Source organism: Zophobas morio, unplaced genomic scaffold (assembly GCF_036711695.1).
Source record: "Zophobas morio isolate AGI-343-1 ecotype UQ-CSIRO unplaced genomic scaffold, CSIRO_AGI_Zmor_V1 ptg000033l, whole genome shotgun sequence".
Lineage (NCBI taxonomy): Eukaryota > Metazoa > Arthropoda > Insecta > Coleoptera > Tenebrionidae > Zophobas > Zophobas morio.
Window position 1 is genome coordinate 134308 of NW_026972138.1, and position 22120 is coordinate 156427.

Below are 22120 nucleotides of genomic sequence, written 5' to 3' on the forward strand. Positions count from 1 at the left end.
CGTACCAATGTAGCTGTCAAAGCTCCAGTAGCAGTATTGATGTCCACATACAACGTCCTTTGTCAAGATTGTGATTTACACCATGACTCAATAAATTCGATTTTAAATCATGCTTGTGCCGCTTTAAGTGTTATTGAAACGTGAAACGTTCTGTTGTCTCTATTAGGTATGTATACCCTATCATTTTATTGTGTTATTGTATATATTTTATGTTGTATACTTTGATCTCTGTAACGCGGTTTTTACCTGTAGAATGATCAATAAAGATTAAAGATTGAAGAAACGTGAAAACTGAATAAGCCTTAAAACTCGGAGGACCTTTGTGGCTTTATCATAGAGCTAAACTGATCAACTATGCATAATAAAACTGCATGATTAAGGTGTTCATTTTTTTTATTTAAAATATTTATTGATCTGATTTAATAAATGTTAATAAGTATGAAAAAATGTTTAATGAAAATTGCATAAACATAACGATTCACATGAAGAAATATTATTTTTTAATTAAACAACTTCCAAGCTATCTACAGGTTCTCGAACATTTCTACTCGTCGGACCGTATTTCCTCGACGAATTTCAGCCAACGTTTTGTACTTGTTTCTCCCTTCGGCTAAATTGACACGATGAATCTTATCTAAATCTGTGTCCAAAGTTTGTTCACGCGTTTCATTTAATTTCATTTGCAAAATCTACAAAAAGACACAAAATTTTCTCCTAAACGTTATTTACATAAATACCACAGCACTAACCCTTAGTTGTTCACGCAATTGATCATTAACGTCAGCAAGTTCTGGTAAAGCCGTATCGGCTCCTTCTGGCACCTCTTCTAGTTCCTGTTCTTCAACTTTTTGCTTGGCAGCTTCCTCAAGTTCACGTTGTCTTCGTTCCTCTTCTTGTTGCCTCATTTCTTCTTCTCGTTTACGCGCCTCGTCCACTTGTTCTTGTAAACGCTTAGCTTCTTCATCTTTTGCGGTGACTTCGTCTTGTATTCGCTGCACTTCTAGTTGCTTCGCTGATATCTCTTCTTCAAGCTTTTGCCGTTCAGTGGCTTCCAGATTTTTACTTTGTTCCAGACGCTCCATCATTTCTTTCAACTCCATTTGCTGCTTCTCTAATTCTTCCTTGGCTTTTTGAAGTTCTTCTAGTTGTTGCTGAAGTTTTTGGATGGTGTTCTGAGCTTCTAACAAGCTTGCTTTGTTTTTTTCCATTTCCTCTTTCATTGTCTCTATAAGAAGTTTATACTGAGTTTCACGTCTCTCAACTTCTTCTCTTGCCGATCTTTCTTTATTCAACTTCAACCTACGATTAATAATTAAAAACTATTTTAATAATAATAATATTAATAATAAAGAAAATACTTTTGTGCTTCTCGATTCTTTCTCATTTCTTGAGCTCTTTCCTTCATTCTTGTAATTTCTGTGCTTTCTGGTTTTCTTCTTTTAACGTATAACGCATGATTTCCAATTCCTAAATTCAGGATTAGTTTACTAATTTTTGGATCAGTTGTGAAAAATATGAAGTCTTGGGCGGTCTTATCAGTTGGTTTTATGATAAACTTGCGATCCTTAAATTTTAAATTCTTAATTTCCGCCCATGGGAAGGATATTTGAGGATTCAGTCTAAAACAATAAACCTCCAATAATTATGAATATGAAATATTATATTCTCACTTGTCTTCCGGTTTGTATATATCAATACCCAGAGCGGTAACACCCAAAAGTAAATCTGTGCCTTTCCTGTTTCTAATTTTGAAAAAACTAACCCCATACATTTCTAAATTTTGAGTTAATTTTAGGTATTCCATCATCGCATCTTCTTCGTCTAGTCCTTTATGTTTCTGCCACATTGTTATTATACTTTCTTCCCATACCGAATCATCGATTTTGTGCTGATTGAGCACTCTAATGAAAAATACAATGGTAATTAAGTTTTGGTATGTAAAAAAAATACCTTTCTGGAATCAGTTTTTTGATTTGAGCAGACCATTTCTTGTTTTCGTCACTTTCATAATCGCCAAATTTTGCTTGCAACGCATACGAGGCTAAAAGAGCACAGGTATCCGCGGGACAATAGATTTCGTCTCTGTAAATATCACTCTTGACTTGCGCGAAAAATAACTCTATTGTAGATTTTTCGATTAATTCTTCGCCAACATCCTCTGGGAAGTACTTAACCTTAAAGGATAATTTTTCCACGACTGTTTTGAAATCTTTGAGGCTCTGTAAAGTCAGAATTTAAGGTTATTACGTAGGTAATACTAGTAGTAAATACCTTCTTTGATCCATCAACCCATATTTGTTCAAAATCGGAACCTCTATACATTAACCCAAAGTACCATTTTTCAAAGATTAGTAAATTTTTGCACATTAAATCGAAAATTTCTCTAATGGAGGTTTTTGGTAATGCGTTAAGTTCACATTCCGAAATTGCTGACCGTACAATAACTTTCATTTTGACGACCGAAAAATTAACGCAGCTAAGTTTCACACTGTTTCATCACGAACACAGCGAAAAGTATTCTTATCGAAAATATTTTATAGGTAGATAAGATAAATAAGTAAGCAACTATTTATTTCTGGTGCCTGTTTTCTATCTATATTTAAAATATTTTTTTTTTAGAAGTAAGTATTAGAATAGTTTCCACGTTTAAAGACATGCATTTATTTGTCTTCAAGCTTATTGTACTGAAAACTTCGAATACAATGGTCATTTATATGCTCCATTAGTTTAATTAATCTGATGTACATATTTTTATCGTTTGATACGCAGTTTTGTTTCGATCCAATTTTTACAATAAGAATAATTTGCTTAAACATCATTTGTCATTTTTATATGGTACATTTTCCAAGAACTTATATTTTATAAAGAAAAGTTCTGCATAACTGGAAATACAGCTGAGTAAATTTCAGCGTAAATTTATCGCTTTCTGGTATGTTTGTGTTTGATATACTTAGTTCCGCTAACAGTGACAATCCAAATATTGAACAATTAAAAGTCTGAAATGGTGACATGGCTATCTAAAAATTGTACGTATTTACTTTCTACATGAACTGATAGAATCAAAAGTGGGTGGGTAATAGAAAAGTATGTATAATTCTTATCGAGAATTATCTATATCCATATTTCAAGGTTTTGAAACATGCTTCAAGTAAATTATGACATATTTTTTGCAATAAGTAATTGCTTAATATAGCAAATAGGTAAGTACTAATCGAAATATCTTTATCGGTTTAATGATAATATGTAGGTACTAAAATTTCTAGGAATGTGAGTGTATACTGCGATTGATTTTACGTACTGATGAAATAAATTATTATGCATAAATACTGCAGATTCCTTTAACATTAATTAAACTAATCCAGCGTTTTCAGAAATCGATAAATATTTTGAGAAAACTCGCAAGGGTATGATGAAGTTAGAGAATAAACGATAGCAAACAAATCAGTATGCCAGTATGTACCTACTTAGTTCTAAAATCTCGAACGTTCGTCGTTTCATTTTGTCATCAGTTGTATCAATGGATATGACTACCCTGGTCTTAAATTATAAATATAATAAAAAGAGCACGTCGACCCAGGGATGCACGGATGGAGTTTTAACTCTGCGTTGTCAATTTACATAAATTAAACACATATACGCGGCCAAGTCATTAATTTTCCTTTAAAAAATAATAAAAACCAAAAATATGTTGCATTTGTATTTTTTGACAATATGCCGATTAATGATGATAACTGGATTAAATAAAGTAAATATCCATGTATTGTCAATTGTTGTTTATTATACAATATACTTTTTTATGGGTGTTAAGACCCACCACTGACCCGGAAATGACCGGCATTCAGGCAAGACTTCTATCATTACGGGTACTAAGACCAAGTAATGATATGCATTGATTAGATTAACAGAACAACTTTCGAGATTCTAGAATTACAGCATACAAATTAGTCTGCTATTATTCTCTAATCTCACCCCATCCCCAAAAATCTAACGTAACTACCGACCATTTATCCGCGCATCACTTGGAAAGTGACCTACACTACTCTGACCTACTGGTGCTAATCTAATCTGACTGACATGATCAGACTGTTCAAGAAACTTACGAACAATATAACATGTTCCTAACAAAACAGCTTTTTGAATTTTGATAATTATTGAATCATTCAAATGCAAAGACTTTAAATTCTCAACTAAGCTATTTGGAACTACACCTACATTAGAAATAACTAGGGGTAGAATTGAAATTTTTTTAAGACTCAACATGGATTTCATTTCTATCGATAAATGTAGATATTTTGAAATCTTGGTGTGGTATGTTTGAATAATGTTGTTTGTGTTAGGAACAGCAATGTCAATGAGAATGACTTCGTTCGTGTGTTTTTTGATAAGTATGATCTGTCATTCATTTTATTTATTTATCATATAGAAATATCATAATTAATTATTGTAATAATATTGTGGAAAACACCGACACCGAGTTCGAACTCGTAAGTCGAACCGACATCCTATTCCGGCGCGCGTCGTGTACGTGTTCTATAATACGAAAAGAAAGGAGTTAAAACTCCAAAAATCTTGCTTGAATGTCGGCAAACCAGGTTAGTGACTGACCATTTAAAGTAAGTACAAGCGATCGCAAATGGTACGCCTAAATTATAATTCCATTCCAGGTTGATACAATAAAGTGTCGAAATACATTATAGCAGTTTACAGATAAAATAAAACTTAAATTGATTTATAATTCAACCTTCAAGCATTTCATGAAAATTCTGGTGTGCCCTTCAAATACGAGTAATAACCCTTGCTAAGGAATCCGCACTCAGAATCTTATAAGAGAATAAATTTGGATTTTAGTTTTGTGAGGTATGAAATGCTGGAATTCACACTGATGAAGCTGGGTGCGTCGGCTCGGAAAATACAATCAGGTCGATTTTTATTGCCTCGAGAGGAGCGGTTCCAACTGTTGGCATCCCGACAAAAAAGACGCAGTTTTTTAATATGGAGGCTTCCTGGGAAAAGGCTGGAATGTTGACTTTATAATTTACCATGTACGAACACAAACAAGCTCAAATCAAACAAAACAAGAGAGGTATAAATTTAATTTAGTAAAGTGCTGTAATGAAAGAGTTGCATAGCCAACAATCACATGCAGGTAAAATTAGATTGATCAGTCTGATTAATAATAATTGACACTAAGAGATATATCGAGCATATATATAGTACAAATAAATCGTTAAACTTATTTACACAGGATTTCCTTCTCAAGCACAAGGGCCGCATAACATCCAGCAACAATTTGATGACGCCCGCTCATTATGTTGCATAATTAACATTACCGATTTTGTATGAAACAATATACTTCTGTACTTGTGGTTTACGAATATATCTTGATTTTGTTTATTATTATAGTTTAGGAAATATCGTTGTACCCTATAAAATTTTATTGACAATAACGAGGCGGATAGTAGTACAATGGTAAGAAATATTTATGGCTCACACCCGTCCACCCGAATTTGTCGGAGAACATTTAATAGGTAGTTGTACTCATAAAATAATGGTCATTTTTGTTTGTGAGTAACGATGGTCTCTGTCCGGATCTGAATTATTCCGCTTTCTAACATCTGGGGATGACCGCCACGCGACAACTTTAAGTTGTAAATATCTCTTGCTATTGTAAGACTGTCCGTCTCATTATTGTCAATAAAATTTTATAGGGTAAGTACAACGATATTTCCTAAACTATACTACATTTTTACTTCCCGAGCGTAAGCTAAGAAAGTATAGTAATCAAGTCCATTGGCCGAATTTCCACTTTCATATTTTCTCGACGTGTCATGACCTCTAGATTACGAAAAAAGTGGTCTCCCGTTTCCGTCTGTCTGCCTGTCTGTCTGTCTGTCTGTCTGTCTGGTGTCTGTATCCATTTTTATTAGACAAGTAATCTCCTCAACTACTGGATCGATTATTGTCAAATTTGGTATGTATATTAGGAATACCATCTAGATGATGCTAACTAAAATTTGGCTAATCATCCTCACCACCAATTAGGATGATGTCATCTCCAAAATTTATAATAAAAACTTTTTTGAAATTTTATAAAATAAGATACTCCTGCACTTGTGGTGTGTGAATCCGTGTCGAATTTTCTCCCCAGACATCCAGAATATTTAGAAAAAATTCAAAACTGAAGAACAATATTTTGCAATATAGCTTTGAAACTGTAAAACCGAATGCTCTGAAATCTCGTAAATATTTTACGGTTATCGTAATCATGGTAAATCGTTAAGTCATTTATCCCCTCCCAAAAAATTGATGACGTCATCACAAAATTTTGCCGAGTAAATCCTATCCAAAATATACAAAACATGATGAGTATATACTTGTGATGTATCATCATTGGTCGATAAAACGTAAAAGTAGAGAGTCCGCCGACGGGCTCGATTACAATACTTCGCTTACGCTCGGGAAGCAAAAATGCTTTTCAAAATTTTGAAAATATTTTTAGTAACACAAGAAATAACAAACTTATGAATTAGTAGCTAAAGAAATCAGTTAAAATCACCAAATACAACCCTATCCTACAAAAATAAAGCTATAATTTATCTCCTCTGTAATCAAATTCGTGACTATGAAAGAACAACATAAATATCGGCACGACTGCAACCAGTAGCGTTCACTAGTTGAAATAAAATTACGATGAAGATGTTTGGATTAGGGCGAATAAAGCATCGGGAAAACGAGAGATGCCGAACGTTTTCAAGTACCAAGCGTAGCCGCCGCCGCCGTCGTCGTCGTCGTCGTCGTCGTTTCAACCCCGCGCCAGTTCCGTAATCGACGTTGCTCTTGTTGGTGGAGTTTCTACGAGTGCTTATGCGTGTTTGCACACACGCACTGATTGGAACCAACGCGTTATTAAAATTTGTGCTTTTTTCCTACAATAATTCAGCTGATAGAGTAAGTTGGAAGAGATTTGTTCTGGACAGATTTACGTCCCAGTTTTTTATTTCCAGTTTCACCTTGGACTTTTTTTCAAATAGAAACATATACATTTTTTTAATTAAAAAAATAATTATTCAGTGTGCATTTTTAATTCCCACCGCGTTGGTTTGTAAGAATTTCTTTACTGATTGCAAAAGATGAATCTGTGATGATCCGATGATACTTCATTTTAATTGCGTTTATTAGGAAATGTAGGCGGTTGAGATCTCGGGGTCTAATACTTCTACTTATAAGTAATTTGAATTAGTTCGAAAATGCAATTAACCAAGTTAGGTCAATTCTAAGTGAAAAGTAGGGCCTTAGGAACTTATGAAAGTTTAATGGGAAATCTTGTAATCTTGTAATAACAAGTTACTGTATAAGACTGTTTATTTATACATATTTTCAATATTACGTAACATTTGACAAAGCGAACGATATCGCACACTTTTTACCAAAAGCGTGTACAGTAAGTAATACAGCTTTATTATATATAGGTAAATTTTGTAAATTCATTCAAGTTATTTTATTGACGATTGTTACTGCAGCGAGAATGTATCTACATAAGCCCAGCATTACTATCATCTGCCATGCAAATATTTGGCTTTACAACTGTTACCATGACATAAAACGACTGACGAAGGCCATGGTCCTGCATCACAAGCATATCCGTATAAACCGTTTCTGCACAAGTATGGACATTGTAAAATATATTTACAGCAGATATGCTTGTTATGCTGGACCAACAGGCCCCCGAAGTTAAGGAGCCCCTTCTGGCCTAAATGAAACGCAAAATAAAATGTATTTTTTTTTATTTTGTTATTACAAAAATACGATTTCGTCTTCGATTGACCGTTTGTTGACACATATAATCTCGAGATTGTGCAAAATTCAAAACTGCCCACTGCCGGGCGTGCCACTAATTATGTCTTGCAGCCAGGCAACCACCTGCACAAAGAGCTGCCGCCTGAGTTTTGTTTGCATTATCGTTTCCCATCCTTATTTTGCTTTTTTTATCGCTCAATAAAGTATACCGGACACTTTTGCAATGATTACATTTGTATTAATATTTTTTCGATTTGCTTATACAGGGTGATGCAAAAAAAAATGACTCAATTTATTTTATTGATTAAATCAAGAACTGCAAAGCCGAATGCCTTGAAATCTTGCAGACATTTTGAAGTTATTGAAGGCATGGTAAATTTTTAATCAAACGTATCTCTAAAATTGATGACGTCTCAAAATATTATCTAAACTGTGCAAAATATGATGAGTCTATACTTGTGATTTATCATTGCATTAACATTTTTTACATTTGCATGAATAGAATAATTTATTTTGTATTTGCTCTAAGCTCTGAAAAATCATGAAAACATTAAATATTCGTCAAAATTACACTGTTACAATAATTTCCTTCGATTTGCCTCAGAAAATTGTTTGTTATGAATTGTTTCTATTTTTTAAACTCGTATCATATTTTGCCTAAAATTATTTTGTAAATTTGAAACTTCTTTCGACCACGTAAAATAATAATTGCTATTTGTAAACAAATCGTAGAAAGAACAAATCTCCAAAAACGATTTTTCTCTCGCTGGCAGAAGCATAACCCAAACGATTTTTAATCGGCTCACTTAATATCGCCATTTTATTAGGTATTTTATTGATCGTTACATTATTTTATGAGTTACTAAATTTTTATTCCACACTTAAGTAATAATGATTCTCTGATATCTCAGAAACAGTATTACCCTCTTATTAACTTTGAAGTGATGCTTTAAAAACGAAAGGCGACCGCATTCTTGCTTTCTTTACTCAATTGCGACAAAAAAAAATTGTTGATTCCGTCCATTATCTTTCACGGGAATGGTCGCACTGAGTGTAAATTTAATTTTTAAAGTAGGGGGAAAATTATTCATTGTGTCTTAAGGAATCTTCCTGATCGCTCGGTGCGCTATAATAATGTAACGTTTGTCTAGATAATGCTAATGCGGTTGGCGAAACACGTCGGCAAATATTTTGTGTTTTAGGTGTTATGGGAATAAACGTTATATTATTATAGCACACCGAGAAATTAAAAATATCTACAATTTCTCCCATTGGTTATCTGCTTTAAATATACATGTTTCAAATTGTCCACACAAACACGCCCCCTTCGACCAATTTTTATTAAATTAATTTTATTACAAACGATCACCGGAAATTATTTTAAACTGCGCTTGTTCACATCAGGTTCGTTATATACACATATGTCATGTATCGAAGCTATCCTCTGCTTTTATGTTCCCATCTGACTTTCCTTTTTCACTTTCCCGCAGCCGTCGTAACTCCCCGGTAAACGCAACATAGTCTCATATCAACAGTGACATTCGATTAGAAAAAGTCAATTTTCGTGGATTTTCATGTAAGCACGAACGTGACAATATTTGAAGGAGTAATTCGCAAAGGACGAGTAAACTAATTTGCAGCCAAACAAGTTGAGAAAACTGTGCTTCAATGCGCTTTGTATTCTCGATGGAAAATGCTCGATTAACGCCTCTCTAAATTGACAAACTTTAATGGACAGTTACTGCGCTGCTCCCGTTTCTTCAAATAAATTTACTTCGTTTACTTTTTTTCTAGAACAATATTTGTATTTTGTACGCCACAAAAGAAAATTATCCGGACTGAAATAGGGACCATTTATAAATAAATGATTGCAAATTCGAAAAGCAATCGATAGATAAGTGTATTACGGATGATTAATTTAAAGAGGCTGCCAGATGTTTCCCTATTATTTTGGTCGACACGGAACAGAGATCTTGGCCATACATTTTTTATTTCGTTAGTGTGCAAATAAAAGGAGGTTCATTTCTTTTTTTTCTATATTTTGTTTTTAGATAATTACTATTACTATAGTTTCTGAATGTATTCCCAGAAAACTTCCATTTCCTCTCATCCATAACAATTTCCGGGAACACATCAGGGCGTACTTTTCAATAAAAAATTTGATACATGTAGTGAACTTTTTTTCAAACTACTGGATCGATTGTCTTTTATATACAATGGGATGACGTCATCTCCAAAATATACAACACTATCTAATATTATTTCCATTTTATAAAATAAGACCCTTCTCATTTGTGGTTTATGAATCCCTGTTGAATTTTTACCCGGATTTTTGAAAAAAAAAAATAATAAAATGGAATAACAACATTTAAAAATGACGTCACCTTACAATTTTGCCGAATGAGTATTAACTAAATTGTATGAAAAACATACTCCTGCATGTGTAATCTATGAATCCGTGTTGTGGTATTACCTTAATCATGCAGATTATTATTATCAGAAAAAAAAATGCACTTATTCAAAGTGATATATGTGTCGTTGATAAAATGTTGATAACGTCATCACAAAATTTTGTAATAAAAAAACTCACTTGAAACACACGCATAGCATATTCCATTACCTATACTTTAACAATCACACATATCTTTATTTTAACTTTTGGTTTATCATTAAAAAATCAATTTGCAAAAAATTAAATTTTATAATTTTTAAACTGTATGTGTTCGACTATACTTTATACGCAGAGAAGTTCTGTCGAAATAAACTCCTTTAACTAATTTTTTTGCTTCCGTATTTAATATGGTGCCGACAACATACGCTAATTATCTTTCGCAAAAATTACATATCCTCCACCGAATAGTGTGATCTTTTTAAATAAATTTGTAGAAGTATACATATATTGATACAATATCTACAAAAATGCATACGAAAGAAATTAGCAGTCGTCAGCAAAAATAAATCAAAAACTATATATAAATTTATAATCAGATTTAATCTTATTAAACTCGTCCGTGTTTGTTTCTTTTTAATTTAGAGCGTTTACTGTTGAAGTGTTCACGTTCGTGGTGAGAAATATTTTAAATTTCAGACATCGGCTCTCCGTTTTAAATGTGTTTGTATAGGACACAAGATTGGGAAATGTTAATTCTGGAAATAAATCACCTTTGATCCTCTTCAGCAACATGAAGAGGTACACAAAGTAGAACTTAATTAAAACACTAAAAACACATTAAAGATGCATTTCGAGGTATTATGTATGTAACAGTGTGACTAAAAACTGCTGAACCAATTGTCGGCAAATTTTATACGTGTATATTTTAGGAATGCGCTGTAGATGGTAAAACGCTAACCAAAGATTGCCTAATCATATCCAATAACAATTTCACGGCGTAAGCTAAGGAAGTATAGTAATCGAGTCCATCGGGCGACTTGCCAGCTACATGTACGAAAAAACTGGTCTCCCGTTTCCGTTTGCCTGTAGTCTGTCTGTCCGTTTTATTGTAGTCTTATAATCTCCGAAACTACTGGACCGACTGTTGTCAAACTTTGTATGTATATTAAGAATATCATGTAGATCGTAAAACACTAACAAAAATTTGGGTAATCGTTCCCACCAACAATTTGATGACGGCGTTTCAAAGAATTCTATTTTAAAATGATTTAAATGTTATACAACAATATACTGCTATACTTGTAGTGTACGAATCCGCTTTGAGTTTCTTCCCTAAACATAGAAATTTTCTCAAAAAAATTAACACAGTACCTATAATAACATTATACCACTAACTTTGGAAATAACCGTCCATAGTCTTACAGCTTAGGTCTCAGCACACGGACCAGCGGTCGCACGTTCTTTTTTCTTTCGCGCTGTGACTAGTATTACCTATGTAATGAGGTCATCACAAATTTTTTATTTATCAAATTAAGAACGAGTCACCCTATTTTCTCGAAAATGTGAGAATACGCACGTCTTTATTTAATAATGATAAAATAAGAGTTATAATAATAACATTCAGAACATTTTGTTCGGTTGTGGCTTAATTAATAATTTTAGTCCTCTGTTTTGAGAAGACAAACTCATTCAAATCAAACAAATTTCTACATGACATTCTTATGACGTATGAACATAAACACTCGAAGTTAAACATGTTATTATTGCTGAGAGGTCATTTTTCCCGTGGGTTATCTGCTTTAAAAATATCTTACGTTGTCTGTACTTGTACGGTGTCCCCTTGGAATTAGCGCTTCCACGACGCAGGGGTTGCGAGCTTAGATCATATAATATCTATTTATTATATGATCTAAGGTTGCGAGGGTGTTATTTATGCCGTTGGTTTATTTTTACTTTATAGAGGATATCACAAAACAAAAATCGCAAAATCAAATTTTATAATTTTTCAAAGAAGCGGGATTTGTTGCACTTATACTTCCAATTTTTTTTGTGACATTTTGTTTGAATGCTATACCGTTTTCATCACTCAAGTTGTGAGCCTAAAATCTATCGTGTATACTGAAAAGAAATAATGATGATAAGACATTTTATTATTATTAATTCTTATTATATTTATGTCTTACAAAAAAGAACCCTCATAAATCATGCGACTATTAGGTATACATATAAACTATAAACCCTATTCAACGTACACATAAAGTATGGTCATCACTAAACTCATTGAACAGTGAAGAGTGCTTCCCGGTAGACTTAATCTAATCGTTCTACGGTTCAGCAGTGACATGGAAGGCTTGACGGTAGATGTGTCGTCGCAAAAAATGCGTACAATAAAAGAACCGTCTAAAAGCGTCTTGCTGTGGTCTGAAAAATTGACTGAAGCTTTCGAGCACCTACACCCCATTTCATAAAATGTAGACAAAGTTTCAGATTACGTGATTAGTTGGAAGTTGAAAACGGACAACTTTATTAATTACAGTCAAGAAGCATCGAAGTCCCTGCATACATTTAACTTCTAAAATACATCATGCTACTCAACTTATAAAAAAAAGGCAAACCGCCAAGCGATTTCGTTGGTGGGTTCGTAAAAATAAAAATGCATCATATAGAAATTGAACTAATTGTATTTCATTTAGTTGCAAGGATATTACACATACTATAGAATAGAATTATAGATCCTCACAAAACCACAGCTACTTTTATAACAAAGGCTGGAGAGTTTCGGAAATACAGAAGTTTGACACCAGAGAATTATTATTTATGACCGCAAACCACTAGCCGACTATCTGAAGTGACTACAAAACAGAATACGCTCGTAAAAGCTTTACCCCCTTATTAATCGAAATTCCTCCACTTTGCTTTCTTTCATTTTTATGAACTTTACCTACACTAAATATTCAGATAACATGCATAAACAAGACATGGAAAGGAAATTGCCGGACGATGCCCTAAAAAATTACGCTTTCACGTTACATATCGAACAAGTGAATTTATTTAGAAAATGAGGAAAATACAAGTGAATTCCATAGTTGTCTCAAAAATTTTAAACACGATATTCTGAACCAACAAAACAATAAACAATTCGCTATGATCAGATACTAACGCAACACACAGAAGTGAATCAACGAAAATTGTATTTCACGTTATTGTTGTTATAAGACTGACTTGGAAATGACCAGCATTCAGGCAAGACTTCTATCATTAAGTAATGATACCCGCTAATGAAATTGTCAACAAAATAAACAACGTTCGAGGTCTTATTTTTCGCATTCTTTAATCGCTGTCCACCTATTTTGTTTCGTACGATCTTTCGGCAAATCAAAGGTAAACACATAGGTCACCACATTACATCTCACTAACACTAGGTTTCTTATTTTGAACAGGCGACTGAAATGTTCATACATATTACGCAAAACTAAACTAAAGAAAACCGCAATATTTACTCAGCATTAATTTAGGATTGAACAATGCATTACGATGGAAATAAGATACACAAGCCCACATTTCATTTACTCTCTAAAATAGAGCGTCTTAAAAGGCATTTATATATTACATCATCCATAACATTATTAATATTAACATGCTGTAATAGTTCTCATATTAACTGAGACTTATAAGCGCCACCTGACAGTCTCAAAAAAAATATCTTGCGAACGATAAAGCCATTTCGGAGTAAATTAATTATTCACGTTTTCAAGCAATTTTTTAATAAAAATTACAGCTAAAAATTTGCTCTCTAGCACCTAACTTTTATCTCTGGAAAATGTTTGGTCTCCGACTATTTTTTCCTATCACAAAAGTAAATCTTCGTTTCTCACTATCCCACTTTATGCAATTATGATTGATGACGACAGTTCTACATGCGCTATTCAAAAGCAGAAATATCTCGCAGTAAGTGTTTGATTAATCCATTTATAACGGCTGTTTTACTATCCGAATCGCAAACTCGATATATATGATCTCACGATTTCATAATTATGCGTTCCAGTAGGTATTTGCTCTAATAACAGTTTGTCGTTATTATTATCGAATTATTTGCCGAAATACGATTACACAGTTGCGATTGCCGAGATGTACTAGCTACTGTTGCACAAAGTGAAACAAACCTCAATATTTTATAATTATACTGTTAAATTCGAGCAAATGAGCATCTTGCTGTCAAGAGAATATCTTTAGGGTTGATTTCGTCGTAACCTCTTCTTCTTCACAGATTTCAATCTCACCCTAAGAGAAATAATTAAGAACAAATATAGAAATTACGCAAGCTAAATCAGAATTCATTGTACGACTTTTGTACATGACTTGAATCAAATAGACGCTGTTCTAGTGCGACGAAGACGTAACCGGGATAAATAAGATTTATTTTTCAATTGAGAAATATAATAACCCGTAATGTCATTAATTTGGATCAATGTTAGGCAAGAAAGGCTACCGTAGATAAACTTCGATCTCCATTCAATATAATTCAATAATTTAAAAACTGATAAAATTTTTAAAAAGCACTCTAAATTAATTACCTTCACAGCAGTTCTTTTTGCTGTTCATTTATAAAAAAATATATAATTCGGAAAATTAAATTTTATAATTTTTCGGAAAATCTGGATATGTTCTACTGTTAGTTTTTAATGGGACAGTCTCTATACATATACCTACAATACAATTTTAAAGTCAGCTTTCTCCCGTTATAAATCTGGAACCGATTACGTATAGATGTATCAAAACTATGACATATCTAAAAAAAATTAATGGCATTGAATACGATCCTTTGAGAACTTGCTTCATATAATATCAAAATTTAGAAAATTGGTCTGGTAGTTATTTAAGCAACTTCCCTCACCCCTGACTTAAAAAATAAATAAATCCACTTTATTAGATACATATATTTTAAAATTTAATTTTACGATTTTTTTTATAATACTCCCAAATAGAGTATGTTTTAAATAAGTTTTTTTTTAAATGCAATTTTGTGATTTTGTGTTTTAGGAAGAACACATCAATCTGGATAGGGACAATATAATACTAACAATAACAGTACCTACTGTACTCCCAAATTTTAAGAAAAATAGGATGAGCCGTTCTTAATAAAATAACATTCTTAAAGACAATAACTGTAAAATGCTCCCAAAATTTCAAATTATCGGATCGGTACGGGAAAAAACATGAAACTTGCATTTTGATATTTCTATAATATGTGAAACTTCAAGAAAACATTAAATCAGACATAGCTAAAATGACCATCTTACAATGCTTCCCTTAACTATTGCTATCGAAATAAAAATATGAATATACAACATTTAAATAGAAGATCTTTATAAATATTTAAAATCTTATTTTAGCGCAATAACAAGCCAACGAACTACGTAGAATCGTTAAACTCACCTTAAAACGTAAACGAAGAACATTTCCAGCATAAAAATGCGTATTACTTTCCCAGCAACAAATGTACAAAATAATTTCTTTTTCCTTAACGCAAAATTGAAACTGATATACTTAGGTACGTTGTACTGTTTTCAGGTCCGATCGTCGAGGAGCACCAGCAACTTTGTAAAAATGCTAGCGATATGCACGTTCCGGAATATCTGGAGACAGTGCTGATCACAGTACTTGGGAGTATCGTCATCATTGTTCTACTATTATGTTATGCTCGAGTATTTCGACACATTTGCTGTCCTCCGCGTCCACCAAAGAACAATCATCGACAGAAATGTAGAAGAGAATCTATTTCCCTTAAATATATCATGCATCTATCAAACCAACCCACCGAAACAAGTGTAGTATAATTGGTTAATAATGTTAAAGAACTTTAAATCAGAAAATATTTTGCACAAGGCCCAAAGATGTTTATAATAAGAAGTGCTCGGCATCGGTAATATAAGTGAGGTAATAAGCTAATAAGACTGTACGTACCATAACCTAGCCATATAGCATGTAAATATTAATATATTGTGAATTATGTGTACTTTCTGTTGCAGAAAGAAACGCCGAGATTTTATATGTTTTGTTAAAATGTAGACTAAAATAAATATTTTTCAGATCTAACTGATTTTTTTCTAAAATTAATCTCAAAATTTTGTACAGTTAATCTCATTTGAAGTGTTCAGATTAGAATGATTCTTAGAGTTTCTTCATACATTCCTATATTTTAGAATTGTTAATTGTTACTACAGTGTCTCAAAAATGAAGCAATTTATTGTATTTTACTACCTAATGTGGTATTTATATTAAATCAAAAACTTGTCTCATTTTACTAAAATCCTGTAAACACACAGTACCCACTGTTATCATTAACATTAACACTGTACCTGTCCAAGGTGGTTTATCTGTCTCTGCTACAAATTTGATGACGTCATCACACAATTTTATTGAGCAAAATCTTATGTATTGAAACATACGCATATAATATAATCATGCAATTGCGGCTCGTAACTTTTTCTCTCGAAGAGGCCACTGTTTGCATGATTATTTTTATAAAATTGTGCGTCATTAATCATTATAAAAGTATCTTGCTATTAAATGTAGTTTGACTGCAAAAATTCAACGCAAAATAAAACATTTGATAAATATTACTACCTATTTTTTATTTAGTTTGATTAGGATTGACAATATACCACCGATCAAATAATTTAACTCTCAAGTATACTTACTTAAGTCATAATCGTAAATTACCACTACTTTTTAGATAAAAATGTTCTCTTCGCAAGTAAATGTTCAATAATATTTAGAAATTTTGTATAAATACATCTAAAAATAGGCGCTGAAAAATATGGAGTTTTACATATATTTTAATCACATTTAAGACCCACTACTGAGTCGGAAAAAAACGGCGTTCAAGCAAGACTTATTATCATTACGAATACAGAGATCAAAATAATAATGACATTCGTTGACAATTGCTTTTAAAATTGACCTAACCTGACCTGAGATTCTAGAACTACACAACGTGCCTATACTGATTTGAGGCGTTTCTAATTTGCAGACCACAGTTTATCTTGCAGACTGGGGGTTAAAAATGCTCCAATCAAGTTGAAACTCAACAGTTGTTTATTTCTCAATACGAAGATTATTAACACAAAATTTCAACCCGATCGGAGAAACCGTTAAAAACTACCCCCAAAACAACCTTGCAGACTGGCACTTAAAAATACTCTAATCAAGTTAAATTTTGACATTCGCTAGTTCTTCAATACGAGGATTATTGATGCAAAATTTCACCCCATTCGGAGAAACCCTCAAAAATCATCCCCAAAACAACCTTGCAGACTGGGGGTAAAAAATGCTTCAATCAAATCAAAACTCGATATTTGTTTATTTCTCAATACGAAGATTATTGACACAAAATTTCAACCCGTTCGGAGAAACCGTTAAAAACTACCCCCAAAACAACCTTGCAGACTGGGGCTTAAAAATACTCTGATCAAGTTAAACTTTGACAATCCCTAGTTTTTCAATACGAGGATTATTGATGCAAAATTTCAGCCCATTCGGAGAAACCCTCAAAAATCACCCCTAAAACAACCTTGCAGACTGGGGGTTAAAAATGCTCCAATCTAGTTAAAACTCGATATTTGCTTATTTCTCGATACGAAGATTGTTAATACAAAATTTCAACCTGTTCGGAGAAACCGTTAAAAACTACCCCTAAAACAACCTTGCAGACTAGGGCTTAAAAATATAATATATATATATAAAAATACTCAAGTCAAAATTTGACATTAATTTATTTTTTTATTATTTTATTGTTAATTATTAATTAATTTATTTATATTTAAATTTAAAAAATATATAAATTACGAATACATATAGGAGTATTTGTTACAGATACGTGAATTGTGATAATTTGAGTTCATGTTTATCGCTGTTAGATAATTGTTGCTACTATGTAAGAATGCATAAGTTGGGCATTTTTTCGTCCAATCTCTCATTTTTTGTGCGTTTTTACACGTCATTTTTGTTGTTAACTTGGTTCATTCAGTACATACTATATGCTGCTTTTGAGTTCTTTGAGATATAATTAAACTTTCATCATCAGTCAAAAAATACAAAGTTAGTGGTGTCCAAAAGAGAAAATTTAAAATTCAGAGGAAACAAAATCTTAAAGATATTTTAAAGAAAATTAGAGACATTTTCCGAGAAACCTAACGTAAAAAAAAACGTTTTGAGAAAAAATTTAAATTAATAATAATAGAAAGCTCAAACTTAATTTTATTTGAATTTCAAAAAGAACCCAGAAATATGCTAATTTCTTAATTAATTATTATTATTAATGGGAAAACAAATAAAGATTCGTTATATTCAATACGACGCAAAATTGTCTTCATATGTAGGTCTTACAGCCTTTGGATGGTGTCCACGTCCATTTCTCTAACTGTCTGGTAAATTGTTCTTTTTAATTGTTCTTCTAAATTGGCTTCCCAGCCGTTGTTGTAAACCTTTCTACTTAGTATTCCCCAAATTTTGTTTTCGATTGTTCGCACTGGGGGCACTATGGGGGGATTACCTTTTCTTAAGTACAAAACTTATATTATTGCTTTCTAACCAATCCCTGGACATTCTAGTATAATGGCAACTTGCTAAATTTGGCCAAAATATTACATCGTCGTTATTATGGTGTTCCCATATATTGTTATGTATTGACCGCGTCACCTTTAGTACGGCCAATGAATTGTGCTGAAACGCCGGCCGAAGATATAGCCCATCAAACCAAAATTTTATCTTCAAATTTTGCCTTCGACTTAAATTTTACTTTTAATTTCTTCTATATTGTTTGTATAAAATCCATCGTTACCTTCCATCTCTGAATGGGCAAATGTAAAACACACGATTGTCCAGAAAATGATGAATTCTCAATAGCCGGCAACATCTAAGAATTCTCTCTAACTGCGATGCTGTATGTTTTGAACATTTAGCTCTTTTGCTGTATTTTAAGTTGTTTTTGCCTATTTCTCTAGAAACTATTGTATAGGAACTCTAAACAATCGAGCCAATCTTCTTGTTGATGTTCCAGGCTCTTGTCTTTCTTTTTAATCTTTCTAAACTTATTGTGATATTGCTACCTCGCAGTCTTTAATTGTTCTGTATATAGTTGCGCGTGTAATATATTTGGTCCAAAATATATTCACAATTTCACTTTTAGATACTTGGGTAACTAACTGGTATATGGCTCTTTGCAACTCTGTTTTGTATGACATTGTTTAAGCGTTAATTGACATAAATCTATGACATAAATTGTATAAAATGGGAAATAAGAAAGTTTGTTTGGTTACGCTGTTGCAAATGTAACTTGATTCGATTGCATTTTAAGTTCAAAAAAAGATAGGAGTATATGTAAATTTTTCTCAAAACTCTTTTACGTACTAGCGGTAAAAGTGACATAGAATTGGAAAATCTTAGTAAAAGTAAAGACGACTACAGTTAAGACTAATCTAGTTGAGTGCATGTATTTAGGGAAATTTTAGTTGTATTGATAAATTAAATTCTTAGATGGAAATAACGATATAGATGTGAAAATTCGAGAAAAAAAATATAGAATTTGAAAGTATACATGATTTTAATCTTTCCAATGGCACTACATACCTTATTTATAAACTGTTGACACATGATCTACAAATTAACAAAAAAAAGAAGACAAATAAACCCAAAATTTAATTTAATTTAACAAAATAACAGAAACAGACCAACTAGGATATTTTCTTAATTAAAATAATAAAGGAGGCTGTTGTTGTAAACAGTGTTTTTCATCATTTGATTATAAGTTTGGCAGTTAATAAACGTTTTCACGCGAAAATAATGCCGTTAACTCTTACAGACGTCTCCCAAATTGTCGCTCTGTTTCTGTTATTTTGTTAAATTAAATTTAATTCTGCGTTTGTTTGTCTTCTTTTTTGTTGCTAATTTATACATCATGTGTCAACAGTGAATGGTTCTTTAATAAAACAACGATCACTAGTTATATTAACAATTTCTAAAGTTTGGTTCCGCGAAATTTTACAGTGTGGCAGGTTTTTTGCCGCTCAGTGTATATACATTAAAATACAGTTATAAAAGGTAACAAAACAATATTTTTCATAATTAACAATGCATATTAAGATCATTAGGTGATTAATTATTGTAGGAATTAGCTCGGTTCGCGCAAAGGTGGAGATAACACAACGACCGTAGCAACGAATCTTAACCAATTAAAAACTCAAGTAAATTTGCTGCTGCTGCTTTTATATGCTTTCTTATGAAATTATTTTTGTTTTATGCCTAGTATCCCGCAAACGCTTTCGAGCACGCCACTGGAACAACCAGTTTCTCGGAGGACCTGGAAGAACCATTTTTTAAGGCCCAGTCTTCAAGGTTGTTTTGGGAGTAGGTTTTAACGGTTTCTCCAAAAGGGTTGAAAATTTGCATCAACAATCTTCGTATTGAGGAATAAGCAAATCTCGAGTTTTGACTTGATTGAAGTATTTTTTACCCCCAGTCTGCAAGTCTGTCTGGGGGTAGTTTTTAAGGGTCTTTGCGAACGGGTTAAAATTTTGTGCCAACAATTTTCGTATTGAGAAATAAGCAAATGTCGAGTTTTGACTTGATTGGAGTATTTTTAATCCCCAGCCTGCAAGGTTGTTTTGGGGGTGATTCTTGAGGGTTTCTTCAAATAGGCTGAGATTTCGTATCGATAATCCCCATATTGATAAACTAGCGAATATAAAATTTTGACTTCATTGGAGCATTTTTAATCCCCAGTCTGCAAGGTTGTTTTGGGGGTGATTTTTGAGCGTTTTTTCGGATAGGCTGAAATTTTGTATCAACAATCTTCGTATTGAGAAATTAAGAAATATCGAGTTCCGACGTGATTGGAGCATTTTTAACCCCCAGTCTGCAAGGTTGTTTTGGGGGTGATTTTTAAGGGTTTCCCCGAACGGCTTGAAATTTTGTATCAACAATCTTTGTATTGAGAAATAAGCGACTGTCAAGTTTTGCTTTGATTGAAGCATTTTTAATCCCCAGTCTGCAAGGTTGTTTTGGGGGTGATTTTTGAGGGTTTTTTCGAATAGGCTGAAATTTTGTATCAACAATCTTCGTATTGAGAAATTAAGAAATATCGAGTTCCGACTTGATTGGAGCATTTTTAACCCCCAGTCTGCAAGGTTGTTTTGGGGGTGATTTTTAAGGGTTTCCCCGAACGGCTTGAAATTCTGTATCAACAATCTTTGTATTGAGAAATAAGCGACTGTCAAGTTTTGCTTTGATTGAAGCATTTTTAATCCCCAGTCTGCAAGGTTGTTTTGGGGGTGATTTTTGAGGGTTTTTTTCGAATAGGCTGAAATTTTGTATCAACAATCTTCGTATTGAGAAATTAAGAAATATCGAGTTCCGACTTGATTGGAGCATTTTTAACCCCCAGTCTGCAAGGTTGTTTTGGGGGTGATTTTTAAGGGTTTCTCCGAACGGCTTGAAATTTTGTATCAACAATCTTTGTATTGAGAAATAAGCAACTGTCGAGTTTTGCTTTGATTGAAGCATTTTTAATCCCCAGTCTGCAAGGTTGTTTTGGGGGTGATTTTTAAGGGTTTCTTCGAATAGGCTGAAATTTTTGTACCGATAATCCTCGTATTGAAAAACTAGCGATTGTTAAATTTTGACTTGATTAGAGTATTTTTAAGCCCCAGTCTGCAAGCTTGTTTTGGGGGTAGTTTTTAACGATTTTTCCGAACGGGTTGAAATTTTGTGTCAACAATCTTCGTATTGAGAAATTAAGAAATATCGAGTTTTGACTTGATTGGAGCATTTTTAACCCCCAGTCTGCAAGGTTGTTTTGGGGGTGATTTTTAAGGGTTTCTCCGAACGGCTTGAAATTTTGTGCCAACAATCTTCGTATTGAGAAATAAGCAC

The 22120-nt window shown here is 32.8% G+C and overlaps 1 protein-coding gene and 2 long non-coding RNA genes across 3 annotated transcripts; 2 read left to right on the forward strand and 1 right to left on the reverse strand.

Moving 5' to 3' along the window:
• Positions 1–375: 375 nt before the first annotated feature.
• Positions 376–2513, reverse strand: LOC135139764 (moesin/ezrin/radixin homolog 1-like). Its single transcript, XM_064070096.1, has 6 exons — positions 2272–2513; positions 1951–2219; positions 1671–1901; positions 1359–1619; positions 750–1299; positions 376–689 (listed from the first exon to the last, which is right to left on the reverse strand). Exons 1-6 carry the CDS (start codon positions 2449–2451, stop codon positions 525–527), a joined length of 1656 nt encoding a protein of 551 aa, XP_063926166.1. The 5' UTR covers positions 2452–2513; the 3' UTR covers positions 376–524.
• A 2157-nt stretch (positions 2514–4670) lies between these two features.
• Positions 4671–5394, forward strand: LOC135139798 (uncharacterized). Its single transcript, XR_010282200.1, has 2 exons — positions 4671–4785; positions 4849–5394. It is a non-coding gene; the product is annotated as an uncharacterized LOC135139798 (long non-coding RNA).
• A 352-nt stretch (positions 5395–5746) lies between these two features.
• On the forward strand, positions 5747–16285 carry LOC135139766 (uncharacterized). Its single transcript, XR_010282194.1, has 2 exons — positions 5747–6948; positions 15761–16285. It is a non-coding gene; the product is annotated as an uncharacterized LOC135139766 (long non-coding RNA).
• Positions 16286–22120: the final 5835 nt, after the last annotated feature.